General features: G+C 45.9%; 1 protein-coding gene across 5 annotated transcripts in view; it reads right to left on the bottom strand.

The window, feature by feature from the left end:
• Positions 1-12,999, bottom strand: part of GRK5 (G protein-coupled receptor kinase 5) — a 253,499-nt gene extending 240,500 nt beyond the window's left edge. For all 5 annotated transcript variants that reach the window (XR_012094061.1, XR_012094062.1, XR_012094063.1 and 2 more), the window contains exon 1: positions 12,726-12,999. Coding sequence is in view for 1 of the 5 variants with exons in the window: in XM_007964246.3 (XP_007962437.3) it covers positions 12,726-12,777 (52 nt within the window). In the remaining 4 variants the exon portion in view is untranslated. The remainder of the gene's footprint in view (positions 1-12,725) is intronic.
• Positions 13,000-13,363: the final 364 nt, after the last annotated feature.

Below are 13,363 nucleotides of genomic sequence, written 5' to 3'. Positions count from 1 at the left end.
TTCTCCTTCCTTAATTTATATTTTGCTATATATTATAGAGAATTAAGCTTTAATTTGTAAAAATCCCTCTAATTGGATACTGCTGAAGGGAACACATCTGGGGCAAATATCTAGGCCTGGTGCATTCCATCCCAAGCAATGGTTAGTGGTTTGGAGAATGAGTGTGCGGCAAAATAACCAGTGGTTACTAATCATTATATATCACAGGGCTTGGCACCATCATAAAGCCTCATCATGTTGGCCGCTTCCTCTTCAGAGAGGATTACAGCATTGACTGTTTAGAAATTTTTCCTCCAAGTTAACATACGTTTTCCTTGTCTTAATTGGATCCAGCCTCCCTGCCCATGAGCAGAAAGGCAATTTTTCTTTAACGATTACATCCTTCAAATGCCAGGTCATCAGCCATCCCCAGGTCTGGAAGGATCAAGCTGCTTGGCTTCCTCTTTTCTTTCCATTTGCTCAGTCTCATTCTAGCAGTGCTGTGAAAAGCATGTGAAGCTCACATCCAAAGTTACCTTCGATTTGGCCAAAAAAGGGATGAGTGTTATCGGCATGAAACATCTCCTCCTACTCACACAGAGCCTCAGAATTGGGGAGAACTGTTTGCCCCAAATGTTTGGTGTAATGCAAATATTTATTTCTTCCAGTACGACTAAAACAAACCACTTCCAAATTAGGGGGGAGGGGGAGTTTTCCAAACATTTTTCACAGTTAAGACAAACATTTGGAAAACATTTTCCGATTTGCCCTATAACCTTAGTTAACCTTTCTTAACCGTGTTGAATCATTTCCTAATGTACCATTTATTGTGACCCCAAGGCCATTTCTTGAGGATATCACTTTCTCGGCTCTCTTCTTCACCATCACATAACATAAACACAGGTTGAGTATCCCTTATCTAAAATGCTTGTGACCAGAAGTGCTTTGGATTTCTGATGTTTTGGGATTTTGAAATAGTTGCATTATACTGGTTGAGCATCCCAAATCTGAAAATCTAAAATCCAAACTGTTCCAATGAGTCAAGTGTGGTGGTGTGCACCTGTAGTCCCAGCTACTCAGGAGGCTGAGGCAGGAGGATCACTTGAGCCCAGGAGGCCAAGGCTGCAGTGAGCTAAGCTATGATGGTGCCACTGCACTCCAGCCGCGGCGAGAGAGTGAGACCCTGTCTCAAAAAACAAAGGAAGGAAGGAAGGAAGGAAGGAAGGAAGGAAGGAAGGAAGGAAGGAAGGAAGGAAGGAAGGAAGGAAGGAAGGAAAGAAGGAAGGCAAGCAGGCAGGCAAGCAGGCAGGCAGGCAGGCAGGCTCCAGTGATCATTTTGTATGCATCATGTTGGCTTTCAAAAAGTTTCAGATTTTGGGCCGGGCGCGGTGGCTCATGCCTGTAATCCCAGCACTTTGAGAGACCGAGGCGGGTGGATCACGAGGTCAGGAGATAAAGACCATCCCGGCTAACACAGTGAAACCCCCTCTCTACTAAAAATACAAAAAACGTCCGGCACATGCCTATAGTCCCAGCTACTTGGGAGGCTGAGGCAGGGGAATCACTTGAACCTGGGAGGCGGAAGTTGCAGTAAACTGAGATCACACCATTGCACTCTGGCCTGGTGACAGAGCAAGACTCTGTTTCAAAAAAAAGTTTCAGATTTTGGATTTCAGATTCTTGGATTAGGGATACTCAAGCTGTGTAGCATCAGTCATTCATTCTGTAAATATTTTTGAACACCTACTATGTTCCAGGAACATATTCATTGGACACACACCCTCCCTAATCTGTGACAGCAGACTTAGTGGCATCAATCCACGACAGCATTTGGCTTGAGAAAAGTTGGATGCTCAGATATCCTTTGCTATTCAAGTCGATGGCCCAATCCTTTGTCCTCACTCCACCCCTATTCTTCCTAGAGCTAGGAGTTCCTTCTCCTAGGATGTTACCTACATATCCCACCCAGCTCCTCCTGAGAGCATTAACAGAAAACATTAAGACCAAGCAGGACCCATTTCTGCATCAGCCACTTAAAGCTGTTCTTCCTGGGCCATTTGTCGACCTTCTCCAGCTTGTTTCCATTTCAGCAGCAGTGCTAAGACCCATGCCAGGATGGAATTCCATTTTCAAATGAGGTTTCACAAGACTTTTTATCAGACATGCAGAGCAATTACACTGGCTGGGTTCTCTCCATCCAGCAGTTGGGTAATTCTATCTCCTACCCCCACCCCTTCCCTTCCCGGAGTGGGTAAGTTCAGAGCTATACCTTCTCTGCAGGAGCAGATCAAAGGCATGGCTTCCTGTGCCCTCATCATCAGGGACTGACACCAGGCTGCCTTCCCACCAGGATCTCAAGTCTGACCATGGACCCCTAAGGAATTTTACATGGTTCTTACACACTCCCTTTCCTCACAAAGCCCCCTGAAAAGCAGAGTTGCAACATTAACGCAACACACACACACAAAGGAGCTGACGTGGTTCCTAAATGCAAACACTCAAGGTTACCACTGAAAAATGGTAAGGGGTTCATCCAGAGACAGCTTTTCTGGGGGAAAAGGCCACTTCATACCCTCTCTTTGAGGAGGAGGTGGGGATGCCCTGCAATCTGCAAGAACAACCCTCCCCCTCTCTAACCCCCTACTTGGGTAGTAAGTAAAGAGGGCTGCGGAGACCTGAGCCTACACGTAAGGTGCCACCGTCACGCAGAGGCAATTGAGGGCAAGAACCTCCTGAGGGGCAGTAAGCGGCCAGGGAAGCAGGGCGCAGGGCAGATGGGAGCTGTGCGTGGCGAGCCAGCAGGAACTAGCGTGCCCACTGCCCACCTCTTGTCTCTGCCAAGGAAAGGAGGTGGTGCTGCTGCCAATGATGTGGCCCACACCTAAACTCCCATGACTGTCCCCACCACCACTACCCATGGGGCTTCACATCCTGTCCCTTGGGGGCAATTCCTTGGCCACTAGCCCTGCTGAGGGGAAAAAGAATGCAAGAGGCTGGCCTTGCTTGTCCCATGTGTTGGTAGGAGGGGCCCAGGCAGCGAACGAGTACAGGTAATGGGCCTCCAGAGGCGATCATACCACATAGGTACATATGGGTGTACAGGCACTTATGTATGGCATGTACACATCCTGACCTGTCCTCAAACACAGATTCAGTTGTATTGATACACAGTTCGACTTTCAAAATGGAAACATCTACTTTGAGGATTCACCCATCAGTCATTTACAACCTAGTAGGAATTACTTTACCCAGTTGCTCTCAAACTGGTTATAGCTGAAATCACAGTCTGAGAGGGAAATTATATTCCCAATTTGCCCCTTTTCCCAGGGAATCTGACAAAGACACTCTTTCTCCTCCACAATTACAATCTCATGGGTATTTACACTTAAAAACCCTCCCACCTCGAGAAGAGTTTGTTGTTTGGGTATATATTACAAAAGGAAGGAAGAAAGATTTATTTTGGAACATAAAAGCACTTTGGAGGGTAGGGGAGATCCACTTGCAATTGCTCCCCAAAAGTCCACAGTTCAAGTGACCTTGAACAGGTGACTCCCTTTCTTTATTTTTATGTGTTTTTTTTTAATTATTATTTTATCTTTTAGACGGAGTTTCACTCTGTTACCAAGGCTGGAGTGCAGTGGCACAATCTTGGCCCACTGCAACCTCAGCCTCCCAGCTTCAAGTGATTCTCCTGCCTCAGCCTCCCAAGTAGCTGGGATTATAGGTGCCCACTACCACCCAGGTAATTTTGTATTTTTAGTAGAGATGGAGTTTCACCATGTTGGTCAGGCTGATCTTGAACTCCTGACCGCAAGTGATCCACCCCCCTTGGCTTCCCAATGTGCTGGGATTACAGGCATGAGCCACCATGCCTGGCCATTTTTATTTTTTTATTTTTTGTAGAGATAGGGGTCTTGCTATGTTGCCCACACTGGTCTTGAACTCCTGGCCTCAAGCAATCCTCCTGCCTCAGCCTCCCAAAGTGCTGGGATTACAGGCATGAGCTGCCACGCCTGGCCATTTTTATTTTTTTTATTTTTTGTAGAGATAGGGGTCTTGCTATGTTCCCCACGCTGGTCTTGAACTCCTGGCCTCAAGCAATCCTCCTGCCTCAGCCTCTCAAAGTGCTGGGATTACAGGCATGAGCCACAGCGCCCGGCCCTGACTTCCTTTCTTTCATCTCAGCTTCCCCATCTGTTAAACCAAGGGTAACCTCTATGCAGGAAACAGAGGACAGGGCAGTAGATCAGCCGAGAAGGCTCAGGGAAGCCGAGGCACCAGCAGTTCTGTGGCCTCTGCCACTTCAGGACAGAGGAATGTTCTTATCCGTTTATCTCAGCTTATCTGTTTATCCTTGCTTTCTGCACAGGCCCCAGAAGTTGTCCTTGGGGTTCATTTCATCATTACTTTTTTAAAAAAATTATTGATATTCCACAGATTACAAGTTCTTAGAAACACGGTAGGCCCTATCAAAATTGGCCTAGTTTAGGAAGATGTCACCAGTTGACTCAAATAGACTCCCTTGCTTTGGACAGCAGGGAACAAGCAATGAACTGCTTTATTGTTTCAAATACTTACCTTCTTTCTAAGTGTGCTCTGAGTTATTGTTAAAATGTTTCAAATCTCACGAAACAGTTTTTAAGGAGAAACCATTTTCAAGTGGATACAAGAACAGTGAGTTTCTTTGGTATCTTTAAATACACCTTCCTCCTGATATCTCCCCAGTTCAGAAAAAATGAAAACCCTTAAAATGGTTTTGCCTGTCTTCACCCCCATTTTAGATCACCTGCCTGTGGAGGTTCTTTCTAGTCTTGCTGTAGATCTGCCGCACTTACGCAACTTAATTGTTTTTTTTTTTTTTTAAATAAAATGACTGCTTTAAAATATCCCCACATTAGGAATTTCAGGAAGGAACATGGGGCTCTGTATGTGTCTGTATCATGCGCTTAATTTGAATCAGGAAAGTCAGTTGTTCAATTTAGGCAAATTTCCCAACAAGATATGAAAAAGGGGGTGGGGGAGGATATGGTAGCTTAACCCCCCCACCCCCGCCACCATCCATGATTGTCCCTGACCTGAATTTCCTCTTAGGTGAGTCAGTCCCCACTTCCAAACCCTGCCTTCAACCCTCCTCCATGGTGCAGCCCCCTCCCCTTCCTCAGTCTCTTCCTCACTCTCCGCAACCCCTCCTCTATTTTCTCCTTCTCCTACCCATTTCCCCCTCTCATCTCTCTTTTTCCCTCTCCTCCACACTGCCTCTCTCCCCAACTCCCTGCCTCCCTCTGCTTCTTTTAATTTTCCCTAATTTTTCATGTCAGAAGTCATGGGGTTATCATACTCACTAAACGCACAGAACCCTCTAGAGAAGTTCTGTCCCAATGAGCTTTCTGCAATGATGGGAATGTTCTATATGCATGGTCCAATACAGTGGCCACTAGCCACACGTGGCTACTGAGCACTAGAAATGTGGTTTGCATGCTCCAGGAACATAATTCCTAACTTTAATTAATTTAAGTATAAATAACAACATATAGCTAGTGGCTGCCACGTTGAACAGAGCTCCTGAAGAGGAACAGGTGCCTTTCATCTTTTCGGTCATTCCCTGTGACAGGCTTATGTCAAAGGACACACCCAGGCCAATGCCAACAGAAAGCCAGACAGGAATGCAGCCTCCACCACCTTCACTCCAGCACTGCAGCCCCTCCACTGCCCAGGCCTCTGCCCTGAACAACCACTCTGCCTGGAAGGTGCCACGGCACACCAGTTTTCCTCTTGGATCTTGTCATTCCTCAACCAAAGGGTCTTTTTGCCATTGTTTTTAATGTTTCCATTTCTAGGAACAGACCTTCATAAAAACACAGTGTTGGCCAGGGGTGGTGGCTCACACCTGTAGTCCCAACATTCTGGGAGGCCAAGGTGGATGGACTGCTTGAGCCCAGGGCGTTAGAGACCAGCCTGGACAACGTGGCAAAACCCCATCACTACAAAAAATGCAAAAATAAGCCAGGGACAGTGGCACCAGCCTGTAGTCCCAGCTACTCAGGTGGCTGAGGTGGGAGGATCACTTGAGCCCAGGAGGTCGAGGTTGCAGTGAGCTGAGATCGCACCACTGCACTCCAGCCTGGGTGACAGCAAGACCCTGTCTCAAAGAACAAAACAAAACAAAAAACCCCACAGTGCCCCAAAAAATTAGCAACTGTCTTCTAGATTCAGGTCTATTCTTCAAGTATAACCTTTAAATTATGCTTAAATCACATACTGGTCCCTCAGGCCATTGTCCAAATTCTAGGCACAGCAGAGTCAACATAGTCTACACAGGTGAGTAGGTCACACCCTAGTAAGCCTCAGCAATTCGGGAGGGGAAAATCCAGTTCTGTTCACACCTAGTTGACCAGTTAAAAAATGTCAAAACAGACCGAGTGCAGTGGCTCACACCTGTAATCCCAGCACTTTGGGAGGCCAAGGCCGGCAGAACACCTAAGGCCAGGAGTTTGAGACCAACCTGGCCAACATGGTGAAACCCCACCTCTACTAAAAACACAAAAATTAGCCAGGCTTGATGGCGGGTACCTGTAATCCCAGCTACTCAGGAGGCTGAGGTAGGAGAATCACTTGAACCCGGGATGCAGAGGGTGCAGTGAGCCCAGACTGAGCCACTGCACTCCAGCCTGGGTGACAGAGCAGACTCTGTCTCAAAACAAAACAAAAAACAAACAAAAAAACATGTAAAAAGAGAATGGCAGTGCCCAATTGCATCTTTTCACTCATTTCACGCTGTATTTATCTAAGGCTGACACCCAAATGTCACCTCTGCACTCGGTCCTTCAACAACCAAATGCTAAATAAATAAATTTTATCCTCGTAAGACTTTCAGAAGTCTATTCAAGAATGGTTTCCTCAAAATGAGAAAAGGGGTAGGAGAAGGGTCCAGTCAGGAAGTAAGGACTTTCTCTTTTAAAAGTAGCATGGTGTACACAAAATGAAATGCTTCCTCCAGTTTTTGGATGGTAATAAAAGGAATGACATCATCTCTGCCCCCAAAAAATACATCTTTTCAATATTTCGAATATTTTTAAATAAAAATTTCCAATGAAATATAACAGGATATGTTTTAAAGTAGAAATCAACCCTATTATTTAAGGCCATCATACATTTTAATTTTTTATTTTTATTTTTTGAGAGAGTCTTACTCTGTCACCTAGTCTGGAGTACAGTGGTGCAATCTCGGCTCACTGCCATCTCTGCCTCCTAGGTTCAAGTGATTCTCCTGCCTCAGCTTTCCAAGTAGCTGGGATTACATGCGGGCACCACCACACCCAGCTAATTTTTGTATTTTTAGTAGAGACAGGATTTCACCATGTTGGCCAGGCTGACCTCAAACTCCTGACCTCAGGTGATCCGCCTGCCTCGGCCTTCCAAAGTGCTGGGATTACAGGCATGAGCCACCATGCCCGGCCCATTTTAATCATCTAAAATCAAGCCTTCATTCCTTTGTCTTCAATATTCTCTTCTATCCCATTTGTTTATTTATTTATTTTTAGAGACAGGGTCTTGTCTCTTGTTGCCCAAGCTGGAGGGCAGTGGCTATGCACAGATGCAATCCCACGGCTGATCGGCACGGGAGTTTTTACCTGTTCTGTCTCCTACCAAGCCAGTTCACCCCTCCTTAGGCAACCTGGTGGTCCCCACTCCTGAAAGGTCACCATATTGATGCCACGCTTACTGCAGATACCCAACAGGCATAAGCTCACTCCAGACCAGTACTCCTGGGCTCAAATGATCTTCCTCAGCCTCCAGAGTAGCTGGGACCACAGGCTGTGCCACCACACTCAGCTCCACTATTCTATTTCCATGTGAGAAATGGGTGCTGAGGGTTGTATGATCAAGGAAATTCCTAATTATCTTCTCAATGTGTCACCTGTTGGTAGTCACTTTCTGTTTTCTCAAGTTTCACCTCTGAGTTGCATGACCTATGGCAATAATGCCTTTTGGTAACCAGAAGACTTTTTCATTTCAAAAATGTCTAGACATTATAATGTTTTATTTTGCACTCCAAACATACTGGCAACAAATATTAACTTTAAGTATTGCCCACAGTCCTGGATAGTTTTATTTAAAGCATCCCAGATATGGATTGAATAGCCCTTGGTAAAGGTGAATTTGGTTAAACATTGAGCCTGCTCCTGAAATTCACTTGGGCATTCTGGAAGTCTTCAACCCAGATCCAAAGGCTATCATTTAGCAAGCCACTACAAGAGTTATAGCTTCTGAAGACATAATTTAAACAAGGATTAGTTTGGGTACTGGAAGAGTCAAGCGCTTTGGAGTTTCGAATCTGACAAGCAGCAGCTAAGCTACTGAAAGATGAGAGCCTTGTGGGCATTTATCTGATGGTTTTTAAAACAGGCAGCCAGATTAACTACCATCATCATTTGAAATCTTTAAGAAAGCAAGGCCTTCTGAAAACATTGCTTTTGGTTTCTCTACCTCCAAGTTGTCAGTACTGAAAAGGAAACTTCAAAAAAAAAAATGAAAGGCAGTTTCATTTAACGGCATTGTGTCTAACAGGCCAGGCTGCTTTTACACACACCGAGCTGCCTTCACCAGGATGAAAGCTGTCTCTTGGTAAGATGAACATTAAAACTGAAGGAGAAGCTTCAGGGTGGAGTACGTATGCCTCCACGTATGCCTTCACATAGCAATCTAAATAAGACAGCTTTGGGCTTCAGAGACGTTCCAATGTTCTAATAACCTAATTCACCGTGTTTCAGTTTTATCACCATGAATTAAGGGTGCAAAGGAAAGAGGTCCAGGGCTTTTAGCCGTACTGTGGAATGCTAAGTCTGTCCACGGCTAGCTTGCCCCACCAGGGTTGGATGCTGGCTCACTCCTTCCTCCTGCCCTCCCTAACCTCTCCCAGGCCCCTGGGGTGCTAATCTTGATCATCAGGAAGATCCAGCCGAGTCACAGAGTTACCTGAGAAAATGGTTCCTGTGTATTCTAATTTTTGGCAATTGTGACAAATGGCAAAGTTGTTACAGTCCTAACTTCTCAATTCCTGTGCTTGCTAGTGCCTCAGGCAAATGTGATCAATATTCATTCAGATACTTTTATTGATCAGATATGGCTACTGCTGGCCTGTGAAGAAAGGAAAAGCAGGGCCTTGCAAAATTTTTTCTCACCACTGTTCACTCAGAAGAAAGGCAACAGATCTAGAAGATGAGAAAAACACAAAAACCTTTACTGCAACAATAAAACCAAAAAGAAACACACAAAAGGCACTCAGCAAACTCTCCTTCTCACTGTTATTTCAACATTAGCTGCCTGCCAATTTCCTGAGATTCTGAAATGTAAATAAATAGATAGATAGAGTTAGTCTGGGCCTCTTTTTCATGAAATGCTTAATCACTGAGCTCATTTCCATAAATTGCCATGAATTCAGTCTCAACTTCTTTCTTTTTTTCCTTAACCACTTTTTAGGAGAGCAATCCTAAAAGTGATCGATTTGATGTTTTCTCATGAGACCCAGGACAAATAAACAGGCCCCAAAATACATTTCCGTGGTTTAAAATCTTGAACCCATACCTCTACCTTTTCTTATTTTAAAATAATTGTCACAAGGGTAGAGCTTGCTTGCTATATTTCCTAATTACTAACAGTCCATCATTTTACTCTAATCCACTTACAGGCTTTCTATTTTATTGCTACATTAATGCTTTCCACTTTATATTATGTCTTATTATGGTAAGACTTTGAAGATACAGTGAATTTAGGAGCCATCTGTCTTTAAGAATGCACAATAATAAGAAAAGATAGGCCCCAGTGTTGCCCACCACCATGGACAACTACAAATAATTTTACAGCATTTGCAAAGTGTGCCTGTCTTTCTTCAAGGTCTGTTTCTCCATTGTTTGGGACAAATGTGACTTTTACTTGAAAGTCAAATTTCAAATTGTTTATGGTGTATTTTGTTAAGTGAACTAAATTAAATTTCACATTTGTCGATTATATTTCTCCTCTGTAACCACTGACAAGAAACTTTAAGAAGTGTTTTTAAACCTTTTAAACAACTCAGATTTTTGTAATGTACTGTTTTATATTAGATATTTCACTAAACTGACTGAAACTGTCATTTCCGAATATTTAGATAATATGGTTATTTGGAGAATTACTAAGTTTAGTAAAATAAATTCAAATATATGAGAACTGAGAAGAAAAAAATAAACTGCTTTAATTTCTAAAAGTGTCCATACTAATTAGGATATATGGGCTCAAGTCTCTAATAAAGGCCCAGCCAAAAGAAACTGGAAGCACTTTAAATCATGGCTTTCCTCTAGGCATTAGAGAGAAAGAGAGGAAGAGATGCAAATTTTAAATGAGGTTTCCATTAAATGATTAATTTTTCTTGTTCACGTGTCTGTCTCTCCCAGCTTCCGCAGGCCCTCTCCATTTCCAAGGCATCATCAAGAGCTATTTTCTCACCATGAGATGACGACCAAACTCTCACAGCAAAACTGAAAAAGCCTTTAAAAGGAAAAAAAAAGTGAAAGGCACATTCTTGAGCACTTTCAATCACTGTAAATTCTGCCCCAATGGGAGCCGGTCACTCCACACAAGTTTCCAGCCTGCAGCTCTCTTCCCCAGGGCTCTGGGGGGAAAAAAAACCAATTTGTTGGCCTAACGAACAATATCAGACAGTAAATTCACGTTGGTGAAAAAATACTGGGGAGAACAATTTGGAGGGGGAGGGTGGAATTGATATCACTTTGCCCACTCTAAGTAAAGCATTACAAAACAAGCAACCAAATGTTCAGGGAAGAAAAAAAGTATTTCTCAGGCAAACAAATACCTACAGCAGCAAATGTAGGGAGCAGATTCCCTGGGCAACAGGAGGAACCAGCAAAACTTGCAAGGCTCCAGTACCATCAGACCCAGGGATTTCCCAAGAAATAATTTCAGAATGGAGGGAGAGTGAAAACTTTCCCAGCCCCCGAATCCTGAGATATACAACCGTGTCCCACCACTAGGTGGCCAGCTGCAAAGGCTGCAAGAGGGGCGGGGGAGGTGGAGGGTTGTTTTCTCTGCTTCCTCCCTTTCAGGACCATTCCCCAACCCAGGGAAAAGCCTACCAGCACCCACCTTGATCGCGTCCACTAAAAATGTCAGGTTAGGAAAAAAGAAAAAAAAAAAACACCACACACACACACACACACACACACACACACACACACAGCTCAGGCCTTAGACCTGAAGTCACCAAGTAACAAGCCTCTGCTAAAAATTTATTCCCACCAAAGCTAAGCAATGGGAGAGAGATTAACCTGTATATTTTAAACTCTGCTGGGGTTTTCAAAGCACTGCCTCCCTTCCGGGCGTCTGAAATAAACCTTCTTGCCCACTGGCTGCTTTTGAGTGACAAGTGACGACGAAAGTAAGACACAAGACACGAATGCTGGGCTGAGTTGCTGAAACGCTGCCCACGGAAGGCTATGCATCACCTACCCCCACAGTGTGTAGGGAGCCACAAGGTGATGGAACCGGCTGAATAAACACGAATCGTTTTATTGCTGGCCAGAAAGTCTTCCCTTCATTCATCAAAGCGGGTGAATGAAAATATTAAGTAGGTAAAACATTTTCATGGACTGCTCACCAAGTATCCTTCTAAAGTCAAGCCCTTACTCAGTCTGCCTCCTACCTTAAGTATCAAATAAAGCCTTCTCTCGTGAAAGGCAAAAACCTCTTCCCCTTTTATAAAAAAGGTCGCACACTAGAGCTCAAATCTTGACCAGAAAAAAGAAAAAGATGTTACATAGATTCAAGGTATTCCTAAATATATATGTTTACATGTACACAACACAATCATTTTAGGAAGCATCTAAGTTTCGGCCTCCCCTCCACCCCCCGCTTTTTTTCTGTTTTTCATCTCAAGGCAGAGTCAAAATATGTGTTCTTAGGGTTTGACTCAGGATCTTACACACTCCATTTAGACAATATTTCCTGCCAGCTAAATGCAGGAAATCTAATGATTTGCATAGAAAACATATCTAAAGCACCAGCACACTTACCTTTCTTTTCTTAACTGAGCCAAAATCTAACAATTTCAGTTATCACACTCCCAGAAAAGAGAAACCCGAAATACTGAATTATTTTCTAGGTGATCTGTACAGCCATCCTTTGATTATTCTATGAAAAGGCTAATTCCTCAACATCTGACTTTGCCTTTAAAAGGCTTCCTTCCACACGACGGGATTTCCCTAAGAAACATCCCAGCGGATGGTTTCCAGCAATAGTCTATATCAACTCAGCCTGCGCAGGCAAAGACTTGGCTTCTGCTCATTCCACCCCCGCCCCCCGAACACACACATCAGTTCACACAGAACCATCCCGGGCCGACTTGAAACGCTATGTTATGTGCATGTTTGCTCGTCGCTCCCCGAATGAATGCTTTTCCAACTGACCTTTCAACAGCTGCCGAGATGGCACGCTCTGCAGGGCGAGCGCTGGAAACTAGGAGATATGTTAGCATCCAAATCCCTGCAACCTTCTCAGCCCAAGTCCAGATTCTATGAGCCCCAAGGCAAGAACCCTGAAGGGTCTGCAGAGCCGCTCTCCGAAGTGTCCTGCTCGCGACCCACTCGCCGGCAGCGGGCATCCTGCACGGGCGCAGCCCCAGCCCGCACGCCGCCCGACACCCGCACCCCGGCCCGCGACGGACGCGCGGGGCACGTACCGGCCCTGCCTCTTACCTTCCCTGGCTTTCAGCAAGACCGTGTTGGCCACGATGTTTTCCAGCTCCATTGACAGTCGGCGGTCAGCAAGGGAGCCGGCCGGCGGGGCTGTCAGCGCCTGGGGTGCTGCCGCTGCTGCTGCCGCTGCTCGGGCTGCCGCCGCTGCTGCCGGAGCCGGGGGAGCCAGCAGCCCGCCTTGCCTACCGCATTATTCCTGCTCTCAGCCCAAGAGTTTCCCCCTCTGCAAAGAGGAGCAGCCGCCGCCGCCGCTTCTTCCTCCCTCTGTGTCCCCCCTCCCCCCCTCCCTCAACACGCTCCCCCCCCACCCCCCACCCTCCGCGTGTCTCTGTCACTCCATTCTCCTCCCCTCCAGCTCCCTCGGATGCTTTAATGCCTCGGATGCTTCTGCCTCCCCTCCGTCCCTCCCGGGGGTGTGGTACTAGCAGGCTCGGGCGGCCACACTGCGCAAGCGCCGGCCCAGGCGCGCCTCCTGCCTCGGCGCTCGCTGCGCAAGGCCTGCTGGGAGCTGGAGTCCTCCCGGCCGCGCGGCGCCGGGGCTGAGCTGGGCTGGCGCGCGGCTGCCGGAGCGGGGACCCGCCCCGGGACGGCACCGACAGCGAAGGCGGGCACCGCCCGGCCGACTGGCGACTCAAAGG

This window comes from Chlorocebus sabaeus, chromosome 9, assembly GCF_047675955.1.
Source record: "Chlorocebus sabaeus isolate Y175 chromosome 9, mChlSab1.0.hap1, whole genome shotgun sequence".
NCBI lineage: Eukaryota > Metazoa > Chordata > Mammalia > Primates > Cercopithecidae > Chlorocebus > Chlorocebus sabaeus.
Note: the sequence above shows the minus strand (reverse complement) of the source record. Positions and strands in the feature narration are given on the sequence as shown.